We start from the raw sequence: 21812 nt of genomic DNA, 5'->3' as shown, positions 1-21812 counted from the left end.
AAAGGACGGCTCCTAAGCCATAGTTACTTGCGTCCGTGTAAATCAGAAATTCCTTTGAAAAATCCGGATATATCAAGATAGGTTCTGATATTAAACATTGTCGCAAGTACTCAAAAGCTGCAATTTCATCTGTTTTCCAAGTTACACTATCAGTAGGTTTTCCTTTGGTCTGTGATAACAAGGGGTGGGCGACGGTAGAGAAATTTTTTACAAATCGTCTGTAGTAACTGGCTAGTCCCAAAAACGATTGTAATTCTTTTACTGTACCAGGTCTTTTGTAATTAACAAGGATTTCAATTTTAGCAGGGTCTGGTTTTATTCCTTCAGCCGTGATTACGTGTCCAAGATAGGAAACGGATTGCGCTAAAAATTTACATTTTGACAATTTCATTTTTAGGTGCGCGTTTTCTAAGAGGGAAAAAACAGTCTTCAAATTGCTAAAATGCTCTTCAATTGTTCTTGAAAAAATTATTATGTCGTCAAGATAAACGAGACAAATTTTTCCAATAACTCTTCGTAAAACTGAATTCATCAGTCTTTGAAACGTTCCCGGGGCGTTGGTTAAACCAAACGCCAAACGATTCCATTCGTACAAATTGTCATCGACTATGAAGGCTGTTTTTTCTTTGGATTCCTCCTCGAGCTCAATTTGCCAATATCCGGAGGCAAGATCTAATGTGGAAAAATACCTCTGTCCCACAAGTAAATCTAAAACGTCGTCAATACGAGGTAAAGGGAAAGAATCTTTTTTGTAATTGCATTTAATTTTCTAAAATCTACACACAAACGGACATCCCCTGTTTTCTTACTTACTAATACTATCGGGGCTGCCCACGGGGACATCGAATAACGAATTATTTTATTTTGCATCAGTTCATCAATGATATTTTTAGCTATCTCTTTTTGTTTTGGAGACGTGCGATATGCCCTTTGACGAATAGGACCTTGTCCTTGTGTGTCAATGACATGTTTTACTAAAGTTGTATGGCCTAACTCACTTGTTTTAAAAGCAAAACTGTTATAATTATTTATTATTAATCTACGCAAATTCTCTTTGTTTTCCTCATCTATGTCTGGAATAGCCGACTCAACGGCTACTGTGTTGATTGGATCTGAAGCTACGCTAATTGAAGCCATTGTTTCAACAGGCTTTCTTGAAGGTCTGGAAATATGAAGGGTTCCTAACACTGTAAGGCGAGGTAGAAATATGGTTTTATCTGTTCCATTAACAGCCACCACACGGAGCGAACGATTTGGTGTCGTAGAGATGTAGGGTTCCAAGCTAAGCCCGGAGGGAATATTACAGCATCTAACAAAATGACAAGTATTGAGAGGGTTGAAAGGGTGAGTTTCCTCTTCTCTAGTCTCTAGGAGACTAGTGGAATTTGGAGGAATTCTCAAAGATTTGCTAATCACAAAGGGATTTTCTGTTTCCTGGAAGTGATCAATTTCCGGGACTCGGTAGATGGACTGTTGTTTTCCGTTATAGATAAACTGATGTTTCCAAAGTGCATCGCGCCCTAGAACGCAATCTTCAACAATTCCATTTACGACTATGAATTTCTGCCTAAGTGCTTGGCGTGGCGTTTCTTCTGCCACAAAAAAGTTAACGGTAATTGTGCCTTCCGTGACGAGGCGCCTGTCATTTATGCTGAAAAGATCCACATCTACCTCTTTAGTGAAATTAATTAATTCCTTTCCTTCTTTAAGCTTATGAAAAAATGTGCTGCTAATAACGCTTCTCTCGGCTCCAGTGTCAAACAGCGCTTTTACAACAGAATTTCCTATTTTTATTCTTATCCTAGGAACTGTAGATTTTACTGCTAAACTATTTATATGATGTCGGGGCTTTTTCTTAGTTCCACCGAGGGGCCCAACGCTTACATCGGTAGTTTTTAGTTTCCCCTTTCTTCAAACAAAGGAAGTTTTTTCCCATTTCCGTCATAACCCTCTGGAGGAGTGGGTTTCAAATTTTTATCTGGGGACAAAAGTTTGCTCGGTGTCCAATTTCTTTACAACGAAAACATTTATCATTAGCTTGACTCTCCCTTGCTTTACAATTGTTTATTGAGTGATAGCCCCAATCGTTGTGAAAATCACAAAAATATAAATCCCCTGTTTTATTGATTGGAGGGTTTAACTGTGGTGAGCGCTGTGAAAAACTCACGTTTCTCCTGGTGGACAATTGTCTTTGCATTTTCTCCATGTTTTCTTCTAAATGTTTTTGGTGAGTGTTTGATTCCACCTGGGAACTAAGGCGATCTAAAGCTTCCTTTACTTTAGTAAATTCTCTATTAGGTTCGACGTATTTGGCCTGAAAAGCATTTAGTCTAGATCTAACTTGGGCTTCTTCTACTGCCATGGCCGTCATTTCAGCTTTTTCTATGAGTTTTTCAAAAGTTGCGAATTCTTTATACTTAAGTCTGGTCTGGACGTCGAAAGACAGCCCTTCCAGAAATCTGTCCATCATAATTTGTTCTCTGGAAAAAGCTGTTGCTTTATCTATCGTGGATTTTATAGGATACGCTAAGTGGAAGGCCTTGCGTATACGATTCGCATAACGTCTCATATTTTCTTCGGGTTCTCGTTGCATATTATGAAATTCAACGCTTTGTTTAGATCTGGTCTCTGTAGAGTGAAAAAGTTTAATTAAACGCTCCTTTACTCTGTCGTAAATTTGCGCGCTAATTGGGTTTTCAAGTTTAAAGTTATCAAACTCATCAGCCGCTTCACCATACAATTTGGAGCGTAGTAAGATAATTTTTCTTGACTCCTCAAAATCGCCTAAAACCAGTACTGATTCTAGATGTGCAAGCCAGTCATCAAAGCGACCGGAGCGTTCACGGTCTACGTAAATTCCGACGTTACTAAATAACGTCATTGCTTGGCTTTGTTGTAACTTTTTATTTTTATCGATGGCGTTAGAAATAAAATTGTTTGTGTTTCCTATACTGTTTACTTTTGACGGACACATTACTAAGGGATTCATTTTAGGAATGGAGCTGGTAACTGAGTACTTTGGAGTGGCTCCGTTATTACTTTGCTTATTGTACATGCTTGGAATTTTTACACTTTGTCCACTTAACGCAAGTGGTTGTGTATGCAAAGGGGTTGAGGTAAGATATGAAGGCTGAGAGCTAGTTCTAAAAACAGGCTGTCCATTAGGCTTCGTTTTCTGAGAGGAATTAATGCAACGTTTAGTATTCGTTAGAACGTGTTGCACAATACAATCAGCTGCTTTAGAAGCATCCTCATAATCCATTCCGGATTCCATCAAACGGCTCAATTCTTTTACGTATATTTTAATGGGCATGTCTTGGTTTGTTTCTTCTGAAGGTTTGTTTTGCGTGATTTTGTTTGACTGCTCAACGATCGACGCTGGAGTAAAGGAGACTTTCCGACTTTGTAGTCCTTGATACGGTAAATAGTTACACGGAGTGGACGCTAACTGTGATTGAGGAATTTGAGTATTCATACTTGACTGTGAATGAGTAACCGTCGGACAAGTGATTGTTGTGGTACTAGGGGTCGATTTAGGACAATCTAAAGGAATCTGATCGCCTTGCGTGTGGATTTCCGCTCTTACAATTTTGATAGGTACGCAGTTTTTTTAACTTTCTTCCTCAGTTTCGAGTGTTACTAAAGATTGGGGCACTAAGTCTGATTCTGACCTATTTTGTTGTTCTCCTGAATGCACTGATTCATACTCTGAATCAGTACTTTCGTAGTATGTTTTTAGACCACAGTGCTTAAAGAGTTCTATTGGTGTCAAAATTGTGGGTTCGGTTAAGAGTAATGCTCTTAAGGCTGTTCCTACTTCTTTGTTTGTTAACTCTATTTTTTTTTCACTTCGAAGTAAATACTGCAATTCAAAAATAAGATCGTCAACAGGAATTTCCGTTGTTCTCGTATTTCCGTATTGCTGATAAAACCATGCCCGATCTTGGTTCTCTTCATTTACTAGTTCTAGGTTTTGGAAATCTAAAGAGATATCTTCTGTGTTTTCTACCCTATCTGTTGTTTTTTCAAGGTCCGTAATTGCCCGAGCCTGTTCTAGAAGTTGATTATATGATAACAATTCTCTTGTCTCCTCGCCTATCAGGGGTTCGACTACGGTTTCGTCTTGTGATGATACTTGCATATTAAGTACTTCGTTCCACTGATCATCATTTCTCAATTCTTTAATTTCATTGGAATCAAGAAGATCAATATCGGATTGATGTGGGCTATCACTATCTAGTTCGACACCTAGATTTTCGTTATTTCTCAAAATTGACGTCGACCCGCCTCCTGATCGTAAGGGAGTGAACCTTTCACGTACTGATCGAACAAATCTTTGTATTAGTGGCCCTTTTCTTACAGATCTTCTTTCTAAAGTGGTTTCTAAACCGCTATCCTCATTTGCCCTCATCTTTTATAACGAACTAATTCCTAACAAAGCATGTTCTTTTATAACTATGAAAAGTTATCCAGAAATTCAACCAAATAGGAAGCCAAAAAACGGAGAGAAGGTAATAAGTAACACTTATTACCATAAAAATCTAAAACAAACAAAAAAAACACACGCTATTCAGCTTAACACTAAAGCCGAGTTCGACTCCGCTGCCACCAAATGTAAGTTATTTATATTTTAACTTACTTTTTCATTGTCGTTTCTAGTAAAGTTTATTTCAGTAGCACAAAAAATTGGGGAACAACTCTTTAGGAACTGATTTGTGAAAAGTGACTCTCGCTATTTTCTATAGAACAAAAGTTTTTATACGGGTTTCATGAAGGTCGAACTACAAGAAAATTAAGTTGAAACGTTTGAAGGGTAAATCAGTCGGTAAAACGTCTAAGGAAGAAATTACATAGAAAAGAGGGGCGTATAGAAAATTAATGTTACGTAAGAATAAAGGGTAGGAAAAATAATGAAAATAATAAAGAATAAATTGTTTTGGTTCTTTACACTATACCACAAAGGCCACTGAATACTACACAACTGCCACCCAGGAGTATTACACGAAGAAAGCTGAGTACTACACCACAACATACGCTGCTCCAGCTTACTACACCGAGGCGCCCAAATACTACACCACCACCTACGCTGCTCCGGCTTACTACACTGAGGCTGCTGAATACTACACCACAAAGGCTGCTGAATACTACACAACCACTTACGCTGCTCCAGCTTACTACATTGAGGCCCATAAATATTACCAGACTGAGGCCCCTAAATATTACCGGACTGAGGCTCCAAGATATTATACTACAAAGGCCCCCGAGTATACCACAGCATATGCTGCACCGAGCTACCACACTGAAGCTCCGAAATACTACACAACAGTCTATGCAACCCCATCCTACTACACTGAGGCTCCCAAGTACTATTAATCGTGAAAATTGCATTGTCCATCAAGCTCGATGATGGAATATTCAGATTTGATTTTATCATTTACAGTCCTCGTTCCAAAATACGGCGTGTAAACTCGATTCAGTCTGTCTCTCGGCCTCCCGTTCCCGCAGTCGTCACGGAGTTTTTAGATGTCTTCACGGGGCTGGGAAAACTTCCGATTGAGCACGTCATCAAGTTGAGTACGGGGAGTAACGTGGTGGATCCGGTCGTCTCTCCCGCAGGGAGGATTCCGTTCCTGTGGGAAGAACCGGTGTACCGGAAGCTTGACCAAATGGTGGCGGACGGTATCATTGCTCCGGTGTCTGAGCCCACTGACTGGGTGAGCCGTATGATGGTTGTCAGCAAACCGGATGGCGACGTTCGCCTCTGCATCGACCCGTCTAGCTTAAACAAGGCTGTAGTACGTCAACACTATTCAATTCCCACTGTCGAACAATTATTCGCCAAAATTGGTAAAGCAAAGTTCTTCTGCAGCCTGGATGCAGCGCAGGGTTTTTATCAGATTCCCCTGTCGGAGGAATCGTCCTATTTGTGCACCATGGCAACCCCTGGGGGACGCTATCGTTTCCTGCGCATGCCCTTTGGCTGAAGTCCGCGCCGGAAGTCTATCTGCACACGATGTCGGAGCTGTTTGGCGACCTCACAGGTGTTATCACATACTTTGATGACTTCTTAGTCACGGGTGAATCGATGGAAGAGCTTCAGACCAACTTGCGCCATGTCCTTACACGTTGCCGTCAGCACAACCTGAAGCTTCAATTGAAGAAATGCAAATTCTTCCTAAAGGAGGTGCCTTGGCTGGGGCACGTAATAGGGGATGGTGTGGTAAAAGTGGACCCGTCAAGAGTGGAAGCAATCGTTAATATGCCTGAACCCACAGATAAGGCAGCCTTAGTCCGCCTACTGGGAATGGCCACCTATTTGGATAAGTTTTGTCCGAACCTAGCGGGTTTGACGCGTTCCCTACGTGATTTGTTGAAGGAGTCGTCCGCCTGGGTCTGGGAGGAACCACAGAGAGCCGCATGGGTCAAGCTTAAGGAAGCCATGTCATCGCTTCCGGCCTTGCGGCGCTTCGATTTAGACCTACCGGCGGTGCTATCGGTGGACGCTTCACCAACGGGGCTCGGAGCCGTGTTGCTGCAAAACGGTCAGCCCGTAGCATACTCATCGACCTCCCTCACCCCAACACAACAGCGATATTGCCAATTGGAGAAGGAACTGCTTGCCGTGCAATTTGGACTCATGCGGTTTAAGCAGTACGTCTTTGGCCAGCAAGTCACGGTGGAGTCCAACCACAAACCACTCGTTGGCCTACTGGACAAGCAAGTAGCCGACTGCTCCCCTCGCATCCAAAGGATGCGCCTTCAGCTTCAAAGTTTTGACTTTTGTCTGGTGTATAAGCCAGGAAAAGAACTCTTCATCGCCGACACCCTCAGCAGAGCTCATTTGCCTGTGTTGTTTACAGATGACGCCACGGAGGTTGCCAGGACAAGTTCATGCCGTTTTAGACCATGTTATCCCTCTCCAGGATACGCGATCTCGTTACAGTCGAGCCACTGACGAGGATCCGGCTTTGAAAATAGTCAAGGAAATGCTGTTGACGGACTGGCCCGACAAAAAGAGTCACTGTCCACTCCCGGCCCGGCCGTATTGGAATGTGCGCCACTCCCTCAGTGAAGTCGGCGGCATCATCCTTTATGGAGAAAGACTCGTCGTTCCAGTATCGCTGAGAAGAGAGGTAATGGACGGCATCCATTTTGGTCACTTCGGTGAAGTGAAATGCGTCAGGAGAGCAAAATCGTCGGTATATTGGCTCGGTTGTGATGACCAGATCCGTAACACGGTGGCCAGCTGCCCATCGTGTCAATAAAATCGGCATAACAATCCAGCATTGCCCCTGTTTCCCACCCGCATCCTGGTTCACCCATTCCAGAAGGTATCAGCCGACATCTTCCAGTTTGGTGGTGTCCACTACCTGCTGTTAGTGGATGATTACAGCAAGTGGCCGTGTGTGGCGACACTGCCCACGCTCACGTCGTCATCCACCATTGAAGCCCTCGACGGATTTTTCGCGGATTTCTTGACCCCTGAGGAGATTATATCCGACAATGGGAAGCAGTTTGACTGCGTTGAGTTTAACCGTTTTTGTGCAAAACGACAAGTTCGTCATTTGACTTCCAGCCCTGAGTTCCCGCAGTCTAATGATCTGGCAGAGAGGCACATCCAGACAGTAAAAAAGACCATGTTGAAAATGTTCCGGGACGGCAAGTCCCTGTGGGAAGTCTTAGCAGCAGTCCACTCAACGCCAGTATCCGACCAGTTACCATCTCCCTCCGTGCTCCTACAAGGCCGCCATCTTCGCGGCTCACTCCCGTTCCTTCCGTCTGCTCTCACCCCGAGGGTGGTCCCCTCATCGTTCGTGCAGCTGCAGTTACGACGACGACAAGAAAAGGTTCACTTCCAGAATACACGCTGCACTGACGTGCGCTCATCCGCCCTATTTGTGGGGCAACGAGTCAGGGCTCGTGTCAACTCTCGGTGGCAGCCAGGAACCGTTGAAAAGGTGTGTCCAGAGCCGAATTCATATCTGGTCCGATTATCTGATGGCCGACTGTTTCGCAGAACACGCTGGGCCATCAACATTGATTATTCTTCGTCGTCACCACTGGACGCACCCAGTCATCCCCTACTGCCTCGAGGTACGACAAATGGAGCCTTGGAGAGTGTAGCAAACCAGTCGGTGCTTTTCCCGTCGCCAGGGCTGACGCACTCTGTTCCAGCGCCAGCAACGCATCTCCATGTGACCCCATCGGTGGGCTGTGACACACCTTGCCCTAGTTCCGGGTCAGTACTGGCCCAGTCTACAACAACTACCCAACCGGAGTGTCGTTCTACCCCTTCGCGGGGTAATGCCTCGCCTTTAGCAGTGTGGCCAGCCTACCCCAGTCCAGCGCCGGGGCCACGTCATGAGCACCAGGCCGTCAGCGGTGCGGTTTGTGGGGATACCCCAGCAAGGAGTGTGCCGTTCCCAATGTTCACCCGTTCTGGTCGCCAGTTTTCCCGCCCGGTAGACCCGAGTTAACTTAACCGCTATCGGGTTGTGCTTGGTCGGGAGGTCCAGCTCGTGTTTCAAGGGTTTTATCGTAGATCCTGATATTGTTGTCTCACTTGCTTACCATTAACTAAGATTTGTGTCTTTCATTGAGTAATTCTATGTCTTCATTTCTCTTGACTTTCGTAACTAGTAATCGTTCCTCATTCATGCACATCTCACCTTACGCCTATCTCTTCTTCTATCGTTCTACGCATTAGTGCGCTGTCCTATCCAGAATCCTGTTCTTGTGTTGAAATTTGCATGGAAGGGAAAGATGTTGTAATGTGAACCACTAGGTGGCCTATTGGCCTCAGCTCAACCCGCCCCTAGCGGCGAACGGGTGAGGGGAGACAGTGAATACACCAGTCGAGACTAAGCACTTAAGACTACAACAACCACAACTTCGAGCAGTCGGAGGGTCACGACAAGAATTTGTTTACATTTCTGCCTGATTTATATAAAAAATTATAACAAAATATTTGTGAAGGTTAACTGCAGAGAACATGAAAAAAGAGTGGGTTTGGTCGTCCTATTAATCCACCGTTTATAATTCATGTGGACACCTAATTTCCTCCATTTGGAGTTTATAGCCTTTGCTTTCCATGTAACCAGCCAGTGTGGTCATTAATCCAATCGTTATTCAAACTGTCCTGACCCTTGCGTCACTCTTTCATCCATCGTCGACCTGCAATTAGCATTGGATAAACACTCATTAGTAACGCATACGATATCACGCATAGTAACGACGCTAGCGAACCAACACCGTTACCAAACGTAAATCGTTTTATCAAGTCTTTTATACTGTACCATATAGATGATCTAACCATCTACAGCTCTTTATGACACAAGTTGACGTATAATGTTAAATTTCGCAAACAAAATAAACTAAATTGGCAATAATAACAAATGAACTTTATTCGTTACTTCTTTTATTATCTTTTGAATAGAATCATTTTTATGCCAGAAAAATAAATACTTATGAAAAACGCCAGAATAGAAAAATCGTATATGGTCTAATCACGGATCGTGAATGGAACGTGTATCAGTCCCGCCGTAAGACCGGGAAGGTTCTCTTCAGTTGACACTAGGTGGCACGTGAGTAGCACGTTGAATTGAACCTTTTGATTCCTGTTGTTCGGCCCATCCCGTTGCCAATTTATTGGGAGTAAAAGTGATTAGCAAAAAAATTAGCAAGTTGGTTGATGCAGTGAAACCGGTACTGTCCTCGTCGCTTTTGTTTTCGATGAGTGACAGAACACAGTGGAAACGATTCCTTCGTGAACGGATTATGTCACTGTCTGGTATATGTTGTTGTATTCTCGTAATATAATTCAGGTGCTAATCGAACTGACCATACAGGAATTTTTCAACTCCTAATGGATTAATAAAAGGTTCGTTGTTTTCTCGTAAGTCGAGTTCGAATAGTCGCTGGGATTTTAGCTCGAACGAATCCAGTTTGAGGACGTCACTCGAGAAATGATAAACCTGTTCACTCTTCGTCCTCTTATTTTGGTAAGGAAACTAGGTGATGGAGCTAAGGTAATAACTGCGCTAGTCAAGGCGTTCTGCTACTTGTATCGAAGTTTCATTCGTATACTGCAAAACTTGTTTAGACTACTCAGATCATTGCCCTCTATAGGGATATCAAAACATAATTTACGTTTATTTGAAGAAATTAGTTACACTTAAATGGTTCATGCCATACAAATTTTACAAAGGAAACGTTCTTAACTTAGTAACCGGGTCCAGTGCGCGAATAAGGGAGGGCAGGGGCGACTGGGAGTTCGTACTCGTGGACTGGAGCAACTGGGAGCTCGTATTCATGGACGGGAGCGACGGGCAAGTGATCACCTTTGGGCTGGAATCCAGCTTCGTCAGCAGTCCAGGTCAAAGTGAATTTCTGGCCTTCAGGGGAAACCCAGTAAGATGATCCTTTGTTGGTGTTGCCTAGGACTTCACCGTACGATTCTTTGCCGTAAGAGTCGTAGGTGACTCCTTGCGTCTTCTTCTGGACCTGAGACTCTTCACGGGTGGTGTAGTCAGACTGGGCATAGCTATGGATTGGAAGAATTATAATTTTTTTATATTATTATTCTTAAATTAAGGAGTATTAAGAATGAAATTGACTTACCTCCATTGGCTGCTGCCATCGAGGTTGCGCTCATCAGATTGGCTGGTGATGGTAATGTCATCGTATTTGTTATCCTTCTTGTAGGCTGGTGCGGGGTAGGCTGGTGTGGGGTAGGCTGGTGAGGGGTAGCTAGGAGTAGGGTACTTTGGTGCCGTGTAGCTTGGGGCAGGATAGCTGGGAGCTTTGTATTCCGGCTTGTAGCTGGATGGTACGGCGGCAGCAACAGCCAAGAATGCGGCGACAAAGAGCTATCGGAAAATACCGCCATTAGTTTAAAGTCCGAAGTTTTTTCTCCAGGTTAGGAAGAATTAGCGATAAAATGCCTTACCAGCTTCATGTTGTACTAGGTTAGTTTGGTAAACAACTGATGATTTTGGTTCTCCATTCCTGGGCTTATATAGTCAGGTGAATGGTAAGTAATATGCAATCGGGCATTCAGTTGACCTAGTTATTTTGGCCGGTAGCTTTCGTTCAAGCAGTATGTGTATGGGCGTTGTGCAAAATATTCTGCACTCTCACTTTTCATGCTAGCTTTTTACACATTTGTTTTCTTGCTTTGCGATAGACCATTCTGCCAGACTGTCAACATTTTCACATTTAAATAGCTCACATTCAGCCAAAGCTGCTAAAAATTGTCTATGCACTGCATTAAAGTATGGAATTTGTTAGAACTGGGTATGTTGATTTCCTCCTACTCCTTCCATGTCAAAGTCTTTGCGGAAATCATTAGAATCGACAAGAATGGATGTTAATTGCTCAATTAACAACAGCTGAAGAATCAGCAAAAGCATGTAGATATTGATTCCTATTTGCCGCATGCAATCACTGCATTGCAAGAGCCACGGCGTGGAATGCATAAGTTAACCACCAAAGAACGGTGATCATCGCTTTTAAAAGTAGGTCAATAAGTGAAATACAAGCGACACACCCTTTTTTGCCGTCTACATAAACCCGTTTGAAGGTGATTCAAGCCATCAGTTGTTCAATTCATCAACAGTACGCAACATGAAACTAGTAAATTGAATTTCTTGTGATTTTATTGGTTTACATTTTCATCGCTCATTGAAAAGTTTCGATTTCTTTTCGTAGTTTGTCATCGCCGCTTTCTTGGCTGTTGCTGCCGCTGCGTCTTCGAGCTACAAGCCGGAATACAAAGCCCCCAGCTATACTACCCCAAGCTACCCTGCACCAAAGTACCCTACTCCTAGCTACCCTGCACCAGCTTACCCTACTCCCAGCTACAACAAGGATAATAAATACGCTGATATCACCATCACCAGCCAATCTGACGAACGCAACCTCGATGGCAGCAGCCAATGGAGGTAAGTCAACTTAATTCTTCACATCATTACCATAGGGATTTAAAATACTCAGATTTAAAAGATTTAATCCTTTCAACACACAGCTATGCCCAGTCTGACTACACTACCCGTGAAGAGTCTCAAGTTCAGAAGAAAATGCAAGGAGTCACCTACGACTCTTACGGCAAAGAATCGTACGGTGAAGTCCTAGGCAACACCAACAAGGGATCCTCTTACTGGGTTTCCCCTGAAGGCAAGAAATTCACTTTGACCTGGGCCGCTGATGAAGCTGGATTCCAGCCCAAAGGTGATCACTTGCCCGTCGCACCCGTCCACGAATACCAACTCCTAGTTGCTCCTGTCCACGAATACGAACTTCCAGTTGCCCCTGCTCTCCCTTATACGCGCACTGGACTCGGTTATTAAAACATAAGCATTTCGTAAGTGATACCTGATTGATGGGAACTGTGCAGTCCTAACATATTGATAATCAAATAAACGGAACGGAAAATGAACAAGTTTTTAACATTAAATGTTATACCAGATTATAATAAATTTCAATTAAAGCCTAAAACTATCCCGTGTTCAGCTAGTTAGATGAGACAATTTCCTATCCAAAACACAGAAGTAAAGAGAGTCCCGAACAAAAAGAAAAAGTTCTGAAATCATTTTTCATCCGGACCCTGAGACTTTTTTGCAGCAAAATGATTTGTGTTACATAGTGATTAAAGATTAAATGAAGCTTGTTGGAAGTAGGAAAAGGCATTGAATACTGGTTGTTCCCAAAATATTAGGCTTACTGTTGTGATGAAAGGAACTAAAATAAAAATTAGATACAACTGGTTGAGCTATTGACCTGCCACCTAGCGGCAGAAAATTCCCGGTCTTTTACCGTTCCATTCAGGAACGGTGATTTACATCATACGAATCCTATATTTTACCATTTTTCATGAATAATATTCTTTTTAAAATGTACTCAATCCTATTAAATAAATAATTCAATCAGGAAAGAATAAAGTTCATTTTTTATTTCGTCAATTTAGTCTATCTCATTTACCAAATCCAACATAAAGGTCCAACAGATGCCAAAACGGACAGTAGCTGTTTTCCAACATCTATTTAACAGTATAAAAGACTTGATATTGTTTAGTAACGGTGTTGGTTCGCTAGCACCGTTACTGTGGGATACCACAGTGTATGATAAATGATGGTTATATGGTGATGGACGTTGTCGGACCATTTGGAGATTGTCTGACGCTAATTCCAGGTCGAAAATGGCTTCAAGACTATCGTAAGGATCAATATAACCATCATTTATCATACACTGTGGTATCCCATTTAGGTGCAGAAATGTGCGAATGGTATAAGGTGGCTAGTATGGTGATGGACGTGGTCGGACCATTGGAGATTGTCTGACGCCAATTCCAGGTCGAAAATGGCTTCAAGAGGTAGCCGGAGAAATATTACCCCGACCAATAGGACCCGGAGAAATAGGACCCAAAAAAAGGACATGGAGAAATAGGACCCGGAGAAATAGGACCTCTTTTTCTATCTTTCTTTTTAGGGTCCTATTTCTCCGGGTCCTATTCCTCCCCTCCGCCTTGGTATAGGTACGGCCTATATAGTTTTCAGCTGACAGAACAGCGTTGGCGTTGATGCACACATTGAAACAGCCACAACTTTTTTGTTTCAACTCTGATTTCTTACTACACCACGACGTACTCCGCTCCCGAGTACTACACCACCAAGGCCCTTGGCTACTACACTGAGCCTCCTAAATATTATCCAGCTTCCAGCTACAAAACTGAAGCCCCAAAGTACTATCGATAGCCCTTTAATTATAATCAGCTTGCTAACAAAAACAATGTTACAGTTTTAAATGACTCGGACTTTCAGAGTCGATAGGTCGGAACTGGAACGAATAAAGCTATGACTTACTCAACACGAGACTACAACGTTCTCAGACCCATTTTACCTCAATTTTGTAGGAGACGTCAATAATATCGCAAAAATGCAAATAGTATGGTGTCATTGTAGGGGTGACGATTGGGAACACTTGAGGTACTTCTTGGAACACTCTTCCGCGCCGTTTCTGTTCACACAAAACGCGTTCGTAGGTTTTGGATTTGTTGTGGGTATGAAAATCAACGCTCTTCAGGACAACAAAGGTTTTAAAATAAACTAAAAGAATAATCACAATAATAATAACAAAATTAAAATAAAAACTACCTCAATGAGAAAAACCGTTGCACCAAGCAATGTTGTCATGCTTTGGTTATCTACATCTGCATGCAAGAGAATGGTTTCACCTCCGACATAGCCTGTACGGTCTAGATACAGTGTTATCGTTATAAGTCCAGATCGGCAGCAAAACCAACGAAAAACGGGCTTGGTTTTTATTGATTGTGTTGGTAGCAATCAATAAAATTTAAAAGATGGTGATTTTGAAAGATATTGTCGCGGGTGAAAAGGGGTAAATGTTTATCTCTTTACAGAGATGATTCACCCGCTCATTGAACTACGCTGCGACCGTGGGAATGAATCATTGCAGATAATCAGTGCTAGAAGTAGATACGGAGACATGCGCTCCGGAAGGGGCGTAATTAGCATAGCAGTATAAATGCAAGTGTAAAATTCGGTAAAAGACAAGTTCCCTGGTTTCCCTAGAGTTCTTCAGACGCTTCTCCAACTTTTGGTAATGGTTATCCCTTTTGTTTGAGTTAAACCATTGTTTAGAATTTAAGTCATCACTTGTTGTATTTGTTTGTTCTTGTCCCAATACAACTCGTGTGACAATATGTTAACTTATCATGTAGAAATAATTTTACTGCTGCTTTTGGGATTGTATTTAAGTCAACAATGGTTTTAACTGTAAAAGCGAGCACATATTCGTAATTTGGTTTCCATGACGGCTTCAAAACTCCCTAAAGAAAAAAGTAATTTTTATGGTATTTTCGAGACATTCAAAAATAATTTTTGAAAAGTAAACTAACAGTGAATGGAATGTAGCAGGTTTCTCCATTTGCTTGACGTGAAGATCTCTTCAAAACTACTTTGATTGAGTATTTGACATGGCCATAGCCAAATTTTTCCAACATCTCAGTTTGAAATGAAGAGAGAATTTTTTGGAAGTACAAACACAAATGGAAATTGGTGAACTCCACTGACAAGTTCAAATGTTTCTCTGCCTGCAAGTAAAACAATTAATGTATATAACATAATAAAAATATTGAACATTGCTTGTCACTAAATATATAAATTGATACCTTCATTGGTAATTAGAGGAATAATCAGGTCTAGATAAGTTTCTTCAGCTGAATAGTAAGTCTGACTACTCAATTCTTTGAAACAAAATTTTGCACAGCCTTGACATTCCAGGTGTATTCCTACCAAAGTTAAAAGTGTAACAACGAGTGAAATTTTAAAATACATCAATTAAAACCTTTCAGTATTTTACTGCTGACATTTGAGATGTGAAGTACTCCAGACACTTCCTCTCCAGGAAAATAAATTCCAACAGGATTGTCTAATTCTATAGTGAGACTTTCTATCCCCATAATGCAGCTTTGGAACCATAACTCAACTTCATTGCAAGCCAGTTTTTCACAAAGATTTCTTTACACAAACAACATATTTGTGAAAACTTCTATAACAACTACCAGTCAGCGTCCGTACCCTTTAATGGCAACAGCTGGTCGTAAGTTTTATAAATAAAAATAGAAAAGCGCCAGTTTCGGCTGCTGGATCAATAGTTTAAATACCTATGGCTGCTCCAATGACAGGAATTCATTTAACACATTTCTAAATTCTAAAATTCAGTAAATCAGTAATCTAATATCCCCGAAAACGCTAGTACAATAACATAACGTAGTAGCAAGTTTTCAAAATCAAGCAGTTCCATAAGGAATTCGGTGGAGCTTAAGGTAAAAATGTTAAAATAAAGAAGTACACGTCAGCACTCTGCAGTCATAGATTTGATGGTTTAACCTGAGGTCAGGTAGAGTGCGTACAGGTATACTGTTATAGTGAGGTAGTGTAGTTCTCTAGTAGTACAGTGCAACATGTTTCTCTCAAGTTAATTCAGTTTGCATATGCATACCAAGAAAATTCTAAAAAGCATATCCTCACAATCCCAAACATGTAAAGAATCTAAAAATTTACTTAAAACGAAACTTAAAGCTGAAAATATTTTGTGGCATGTGTCAAGATTTGAACCGTCACCATAGGAAATCACCTAGACAGATGTCATGTATTATCATCTACCAGTGCGTGTTATTAGTTGAAATTATTGACATTGTTATGTTACGTTGCTTAATTCTATGCACTGCCTTTGTGTTATTTATTTCTTAAATTTCGTTAATTTGGCAAAAGTTGATCATCGACCGTAGACTCGCGCCCCAAGTTCAGGTTCCATGTTCCATGTTTCCATGAACATTGCTTCAATCCCTCTAAGCCTCATCTAGGGTCATCGATGATCAACAGACGCCATAACCACTAGGCTATGAGCGCCCAACTTAAGTTGATTTTGTAAAATGTGTTATGTAACTTCCGCAGTGCTCATCATGCATGTTTTCTACTTGGGCACAAGAAGAGAAAGAGAGTTGATAATATTAGTTTCCTTGAATGCTGATTTTTATTTAAAATAAGGAACAAAAACAAAAACAAAGAAATTCATTTTTTCTTGTTTTTTTTTTATTAAATTTAATTTTTTTGCTTACTGCTTGCTTTAACAAACATCGACTAATCACTCACTCTACCAAAGAACCTTGCAGCCTGAGAAAAAATAAAAGTTCAAGATGGCACGTACCTGAGGCCCTCGAAATATCCAAATATTTCTAACTAATCCAAACCCCAAGATCCAAATCGCGTTAACATGAACAACATCAGCATGCAGCACCAATAAGTTTCCTAAAATAATTTCAAAGGCAAAAATGAGCACACAACATACTGAATGTGGCATCAAACAAAACAAAGATAATCTGCAGCTTACACAGTAAAAAAAGTATCAGTTAAAGCCAGAAAGGTAACTATCACTATACCATTCGGTCTTTTCACCTTAACTAGGAAAAGTTTCCTGTTATCAAAATGCATACCAATTTCTGTACTGTCAAAGTTTGCTTTCAATAAAGTTGTGTTACAAGGCACTCCTATTTAATTGTGTCTTGAGTGTGGTCCTACATTGCACAACTTCTCCATTTTTAATAGTAAAAGTTCACAGTTTATTTTGCTATGGATATCACCAGTTCTGTTTCTGATCAAAGGCAGGTCCTTCTCTGGTGTTAAGTTCAAGTGAATCTGTAGAAATAGCAATTCAGGAATGGCATGCTGTCCCACAACCAAATTTTTACCTCAAAGAACTCAAGACATGATTTTGGTTTTGTCTTCATAAGTTTCCCTGCATTAGTCCTATTTCAATAGCCACAGTTTCGAACAAAAAGTTATATTTTCCCCCTGAAATAGAAATTTGGCAATTTTTGGAAATGGAAACCAATACTTTCTGGAAATTAGTTAAATTTTAGGTGTGCACACTTATCCTGTCAGAACTGCATTGCACAACTCTTACCGATGCCGAAGAAATGGTGTACAATACCTTTGAGCAGCATAGTATTTAATGGCTTGAGTGTAGTATGTTGGAGCGGAGTATATGGTCGTGTAGTATTTGGGCGTTCTGGTCGTGTAGTAGACTAAGTAGTTGGGAGACTCGGTGTAGTAGCTGGGAGCTGCATATGTGGTATAATATTCGAGAGCCTTGGTGCTGTAAGAGGGAGCAGCATACGAGGTGGTGTAGTAGGGCGTAGGGGTTGTGTAGTCTAGTGTCCAGATGAGGACAAACCCATCGGTACCCGCCGATGTAGCCATCAAAATGGCAAAAGCAAACAGCAGCGTGACATCGTAGTCCCCTAAAAATTCAAAAATTAAACAGTTCAATAATCGATCCATACAATGAACTAGTGGGGGAAACATTGTAGTTAGTAGGGCTGCTGGAAAATGCAAAAATGAATGAACGACTTTGTCTTATGCATGATTGACAGCCGAATATGCAATATTTCGCCGATGCAATATGTTGCCGACGATGGAGTCAGTTTGAAGGCACCAACGTAACTGGTTTACTTCCACTTCACACGTTCATTTTTATAATACCTACCGTCACCCTGATTCATCGCTTTAGCCCAAAGGCATCTTGAAGTTGAACATTTTCGAATTTCCAGTTTCTTTCCCCGCCTCTATTGCACTGTGTGGGGTAGCGAAGATCCTCCATCTCATGCTGCATTTCCATCGCTATCGTGGGTTTTCCTAGTTTTCCATTGAAAATGTCAAGTAGAAAGTCAATGCTCAAAATTGGGTACTAGCAGCTAGATTTCATTGTTTGCGCAATTTCACTTGATTGTGAAAAAAAAAAAAAAAACGAAAAAAATGGTTGCGCTAAGCTCTTGAATGACATGCTAGTATCCTCCAGAACTGTCACGATGTTGGCCCGGATCATATTGCTGTACTATATGACCCACATCGTGACATCAGCTGATAGCTCTTACCTCTCTATTCAGCCTTGCATTGGAATGGTGGGCCAATCCCATACCAACGCTTGACGTTTCGAGTTGTATTTGCTTACAGACTCTTGGTTACTAGCAATCCCAAAATTGGGAGGGTGCCATACCCAGTCATTTCAAGTGCCGCTACACATAGAAATGCACTCAACTCTTATATACCGTGAATTGAGGCACCAAACCACGTTGATAACACAATCGGGCAATTTCCGACATAAACTAACTCCCATTTAAATTCTGAGAAACTATGACGTAATATCTTAAATGAACATTATCGGGAAAACAGTGATGAATATCATTCGACTTGATTATAAAACAAAAAACTTAATTAAATATTTAAAATTTCGAATTATTATCTAGCACTCACGATTTAGGGTGTGGCATCACGCATCAACACCGTTAATGACATGCAAGAATAGAATCCTCCATATCACCTTGCGGCCGATGTCGACACTAATGGGTTTATGCATCGGCTAAGAGTTATACGAAACGAGAGCGCAAATATTAATCGCCGAATTCAATTTACAATTAGATTTCAATATTTAGATTTGTATTTACCCGTATATAAGCATTAAGCAATGTCCCTTGTCATTCTATCATTCAATCAGTTACTTGTTGAAAAAGCAACGACAATCTTATGTAGGATCCTTATTGTTTATTTATGACAATTATTGTCAATCCTACGATTCCAGTTAGAGTTTGACATTGCAATGGCATTCTCACTACTTACTTACTACTTACACAGTACTACACCACCAAGGCACCTGAATACTACACCACATCATATGCCACTCCTAGCTACTATACAGAGGCTCCAAAATACTACACTACAAAGGCGCCCGAATACTACACCACCACTTATGCGGCTCCCAGCTATTACACTGAGGCTCCAAAGTACTACTCTGCCCCAAGCTACTACACTGAAGCAGCTCCAAAATACTATTAGAGGCCAAGTTTTTTTAAAGCGCTGAACATTTCATCTCCCATATTTATTCGTTCATCACAGTCGTTCCTGAAGTATAACATTAATGTCAAATGATATGTTTCACTGGTGTAGAGCAACCCCCGGACCTTCAGGGGAAACACCAACAAGGGATCCTCTTTCTGGGTTTCCCCTGAAGGTCAGAAATTCACTTTGACCTGGACCGCTGATGATGCTGGATTCCAGCCCAAAGGTGACCACTTTCCCGTCGCTCCCGTCCATGAATACGAGCTCCCAGTTGCTCCCGTTCACGAATACGAGCTACCCGTTGCCCCCGTCCACTTCCCTTTCAACGGCAAAGGCTACAAGATCTACTAAATTATTGAAAACCTGTCTGAAATATAATTTAAATCCGTGTATTTTATGCCTTGATGCTTTTTGTGTTGTTGGTGTAAATACGAGGAAATATAAAACGGAGTCTATCTAAGATATTTGTTTGTTTGAAGCATATATATTTACGAAACTGCTTATACAGCATTTCAGGTGTTTAAGGGTTTTTTACCCCACCTGTTAAGCTCCCCAACATTTTGTTTTTCTCTCATCCCACGGAGGCCTTTTTCTTTTCTTTTTTTCTTTTCTTTTTGGTGCGACATTTTCGAGAAAATGCATTTTTTAAAGTAGAGAATTCCCCCGCACATCGGAACTGAGGGAGTGAGGGAAGGGGGATAAAATATCCATGATGGCCGCTTCCACTTTTCAGCCTCTACCTCCAAATCTATTCGCCGACATAAAGCAAATAGACACTTACACCGCACCCGAGCAGTTAACATTTTCTATCTCTGTGATTTCGGTAGTTCCAGAGTGCACAGTCGAATATTGTGTGTTGTGCTTCTCGTTTTCAACAACAAGAATTGTGGATTTTTTCATTCTCGAGCTAAATTAAATGTGTGTAAATGATTGGCAACATGTAACTCTTGAATTTGTGAGAATGTCCTTCTTTTTGAACCTGTTAAAGTAAAGTATTCACGAATTCACAAGATCACTTATATCAGTCTAACCAGAGACAGATAATTGTATTTTTAACAAGCCTTAACATAAACACATAATACTGTATGAGTAGACAGGTGTGAAAAACATTACCTTACTCTGTAGGCTCAAAGACAAGAAGAAGGGTTAGGGGAGAAAACTTCCAGCACAGCTGATCACTATCCTGTTGCTAAACAGTAATAGCCAAGAGCATGTTTGTCATACTATCAGTATCTTCAACAGAACCGCCATTTAATCAGTACTACCTGTTTCACCTGAAACTTACAGGATGCCGTCGGCTCCAGCTCATAATTATGAGGCAGATAGCATTTCAAAAATCTCATGAATCGTTAGGTCGTCGTAGTGTTTTGTATGACTATAAATTTACGTAAGCTGAAATTCAACATCCTCTATGACTTGATTTTGTGCGCCAGATCCCATACTACGCCAAATCATTTCACCTGCATTCCAGCAAGTGAAAAGCTAAACTTGATGCTTTGACCAGTTTCGACATGAACGGGTTGGTAGCAAATTATACCCTGACCTATTATTCAATCTTTATCGACCATATCACCAACAGCAGACTGGTTAAGACAAGAGTTTCAAGAGACAAGAGTTTCAAGAGATCCTGCTCGTTCCTGCGTTGGGTAAACATGTTATGCGAAAATGATCCACCACGGTCGTTTCCAATCGCCTATGACCCTGTCTGAGAGAACCTTGAAATCGAAATTCCCCGCATTGCTGGGAACTGACCAATATCAAAGACTGCTATTAACCTGTCAACAGTTTCATTCTATACTGAACAGATAAGGCATGCATGTGCGTGAATAAATATTCGGGTAAAGATTAAGTAACGATCATTGTTACACATTATTTATCCTTGAATTTTTATTCACGCACATGCAGGCTTTATTTAAATGAGCTATATCTAAGAATGAATAAAAAAGTGGGATCATCGGTCAAATTACCGGCCAGAGGCACCGGTAATCCGGGTTGACTCCTAGCTTCCTCCATTAAGGGGTACAGCGTTCGCTTTCAATCGAGCTAAGGTTATTCAGACTATATATGGATCCTTACACAGTCTTGAAGCCATTTTCGACCTGGAATTAGCGTCAGACAATCTCCAATGGTCCGACCACGTCCATCACCATACTAGGCCACCTTATACCATTCGCACATTTCTGCACCTATGGTACACCACAGTATGTTATATGATGGCTATATTGATCCTTACGATAGTCTTGAAGCCATTTTCGACCTGGAATTAGCGTCAGACAATCTCCAAATGGTCCGACAACGTCCATCACCATATAGCCACCATTTATCATATACTGTGGTATCTTACAGTAAATATAATTTAATTTAATAAAAAAAAAAAAAAAAAACAAACAAGAAAAA

The 21812-nt window shown here is 41.2% G+C and overlaps 5 protein-coding genes and 1 long non-coding RNA gene across 6 annotated transcripts; 2 read left to right on the top strand and 4 right to left on the bottom strand.

The window, feature by feature from the left end:
- Window positions 1–1966: 1966 nt before the first annotated feature.
- On the bottom strand, window positions 1967–2881 carry LOC123474278. The gene has a single exon (XM_045176234.1). The coding sequence runs from the start codon at window positions 2879–2881 to the stop codon at window positions 1967–1969; it is 915 nt and encodes a 304-aa protein (XP_045032169.1).
- A 7632-nt stretch (window positions 2882–10513) lies between these two features.
- On the bottom strand, window positions 10514–11061 carry LOC116935373 (pEARLI1-like lipid transfer protein 3). The gene is made up of 2 exons (XM_045176240.1): window positions 10949–11061; window positions 10514–10868 (listed from the first exon to the last, which is right to left on the bottom strand). The coding sequence occupies exons 1-2, from the start codon at window positions 10955–10957 to the stop codon at window positions 10617–10619; spliced, it is 261 nt and encodes an 86-aa protein (XP_045032175.1). The 5' UTR covers window positions 10958–11061; the 3' UTR covers window positions 10514–10616.
- Window positions 11062–11586: 525 nt separating this feature from the next.
- LOC123474282 (pupal cuticle protein Edg-78E-like) lies at window positions 11587–12426 on the top strand. Its single transcript, XM_045176237.1, has 3 exons — window positions 11587–11634; window positions 11710–11942; window positions 12026–12426. The coding sequence occupies exons 1-3, from the start codon at window positions 11626–11628 to the stop codon at window positions 12345–12347; spliced, it is 564 nt and encodes a 187-aa protein (XP_045032172.1). The 5' UTR covers window positions 11587–11625; the 3' UTR covers window positions 12348–12426.
- Window positions 12427–14659: 2233 nt separating this feature from the next.
- On the bottom strand, window positions 14660–15871 carry LOC123474280 (pH-response regulator protein palF/RIM8-like). The gene is given in 5 exon segments (XM_045176236.1): window positions 14660–14845; window positions 14915–15047; window positions 15049–15109; window positions 15188–15307; window positions 15364–15871. Coding segments are annotated over 5 exon segments (606 nt in total). The 5' UTR covers window positions 15479–15871; the 3' UTR covers window positions 14660–14668.
- Window positions 15872–16945: 1074 nt separating this feature from the next.
- LOC123474295 lies at window positions 16946–18155 on the bottom strand. Its single transcript, XR_006648908.1, has 3 exons — window positions 17512–18155; window positions 17270–17372; window positions 16946–17216 (listed from the first exon to the last, which is right to left on the bottom strand). It is a non-coding gene; the product is annotated as an uncharacterized LOC123474295 (long non-coding RNA).
- A 972-nt stretch (window positions 18156–19127) lies between these two features.
- Window positions 19128–19766, top strand: LOC123474189. Its single transcript, XM_045176102.1, has 3 exons — window positions 19128–19163; window positions 19212–19360; window positions 19544–19766. The coding sequence occupies exons 1-3, from the start codon at window positions 19128–19130 to the stop codon at window positions 19764–19766; spliced, it is 408 nt and encodes a 135-aa protein (XP_045032037.1).
- Window positions 19767–21812: the final 2046 nt, after the last annotated feature.

The sequence above is a fragment of the Daphnia magna genome, linkage group LG7 (assembly GCF_020631705.1).
Source record: "Daphnia magna isolate NIES linkage group LG7, ASM2063170v1.1, whole genome shotgun sequence".
Lineage (NCBI taxonomy): Eukaryota > Metazoa > Arthropoda > Branchiopoda > Diplostraca > Daphniidae > Daphnia > Daphnia magna.
This window is presented reverse-complemented; position numbering and strand designations above follow the sequence as displayed.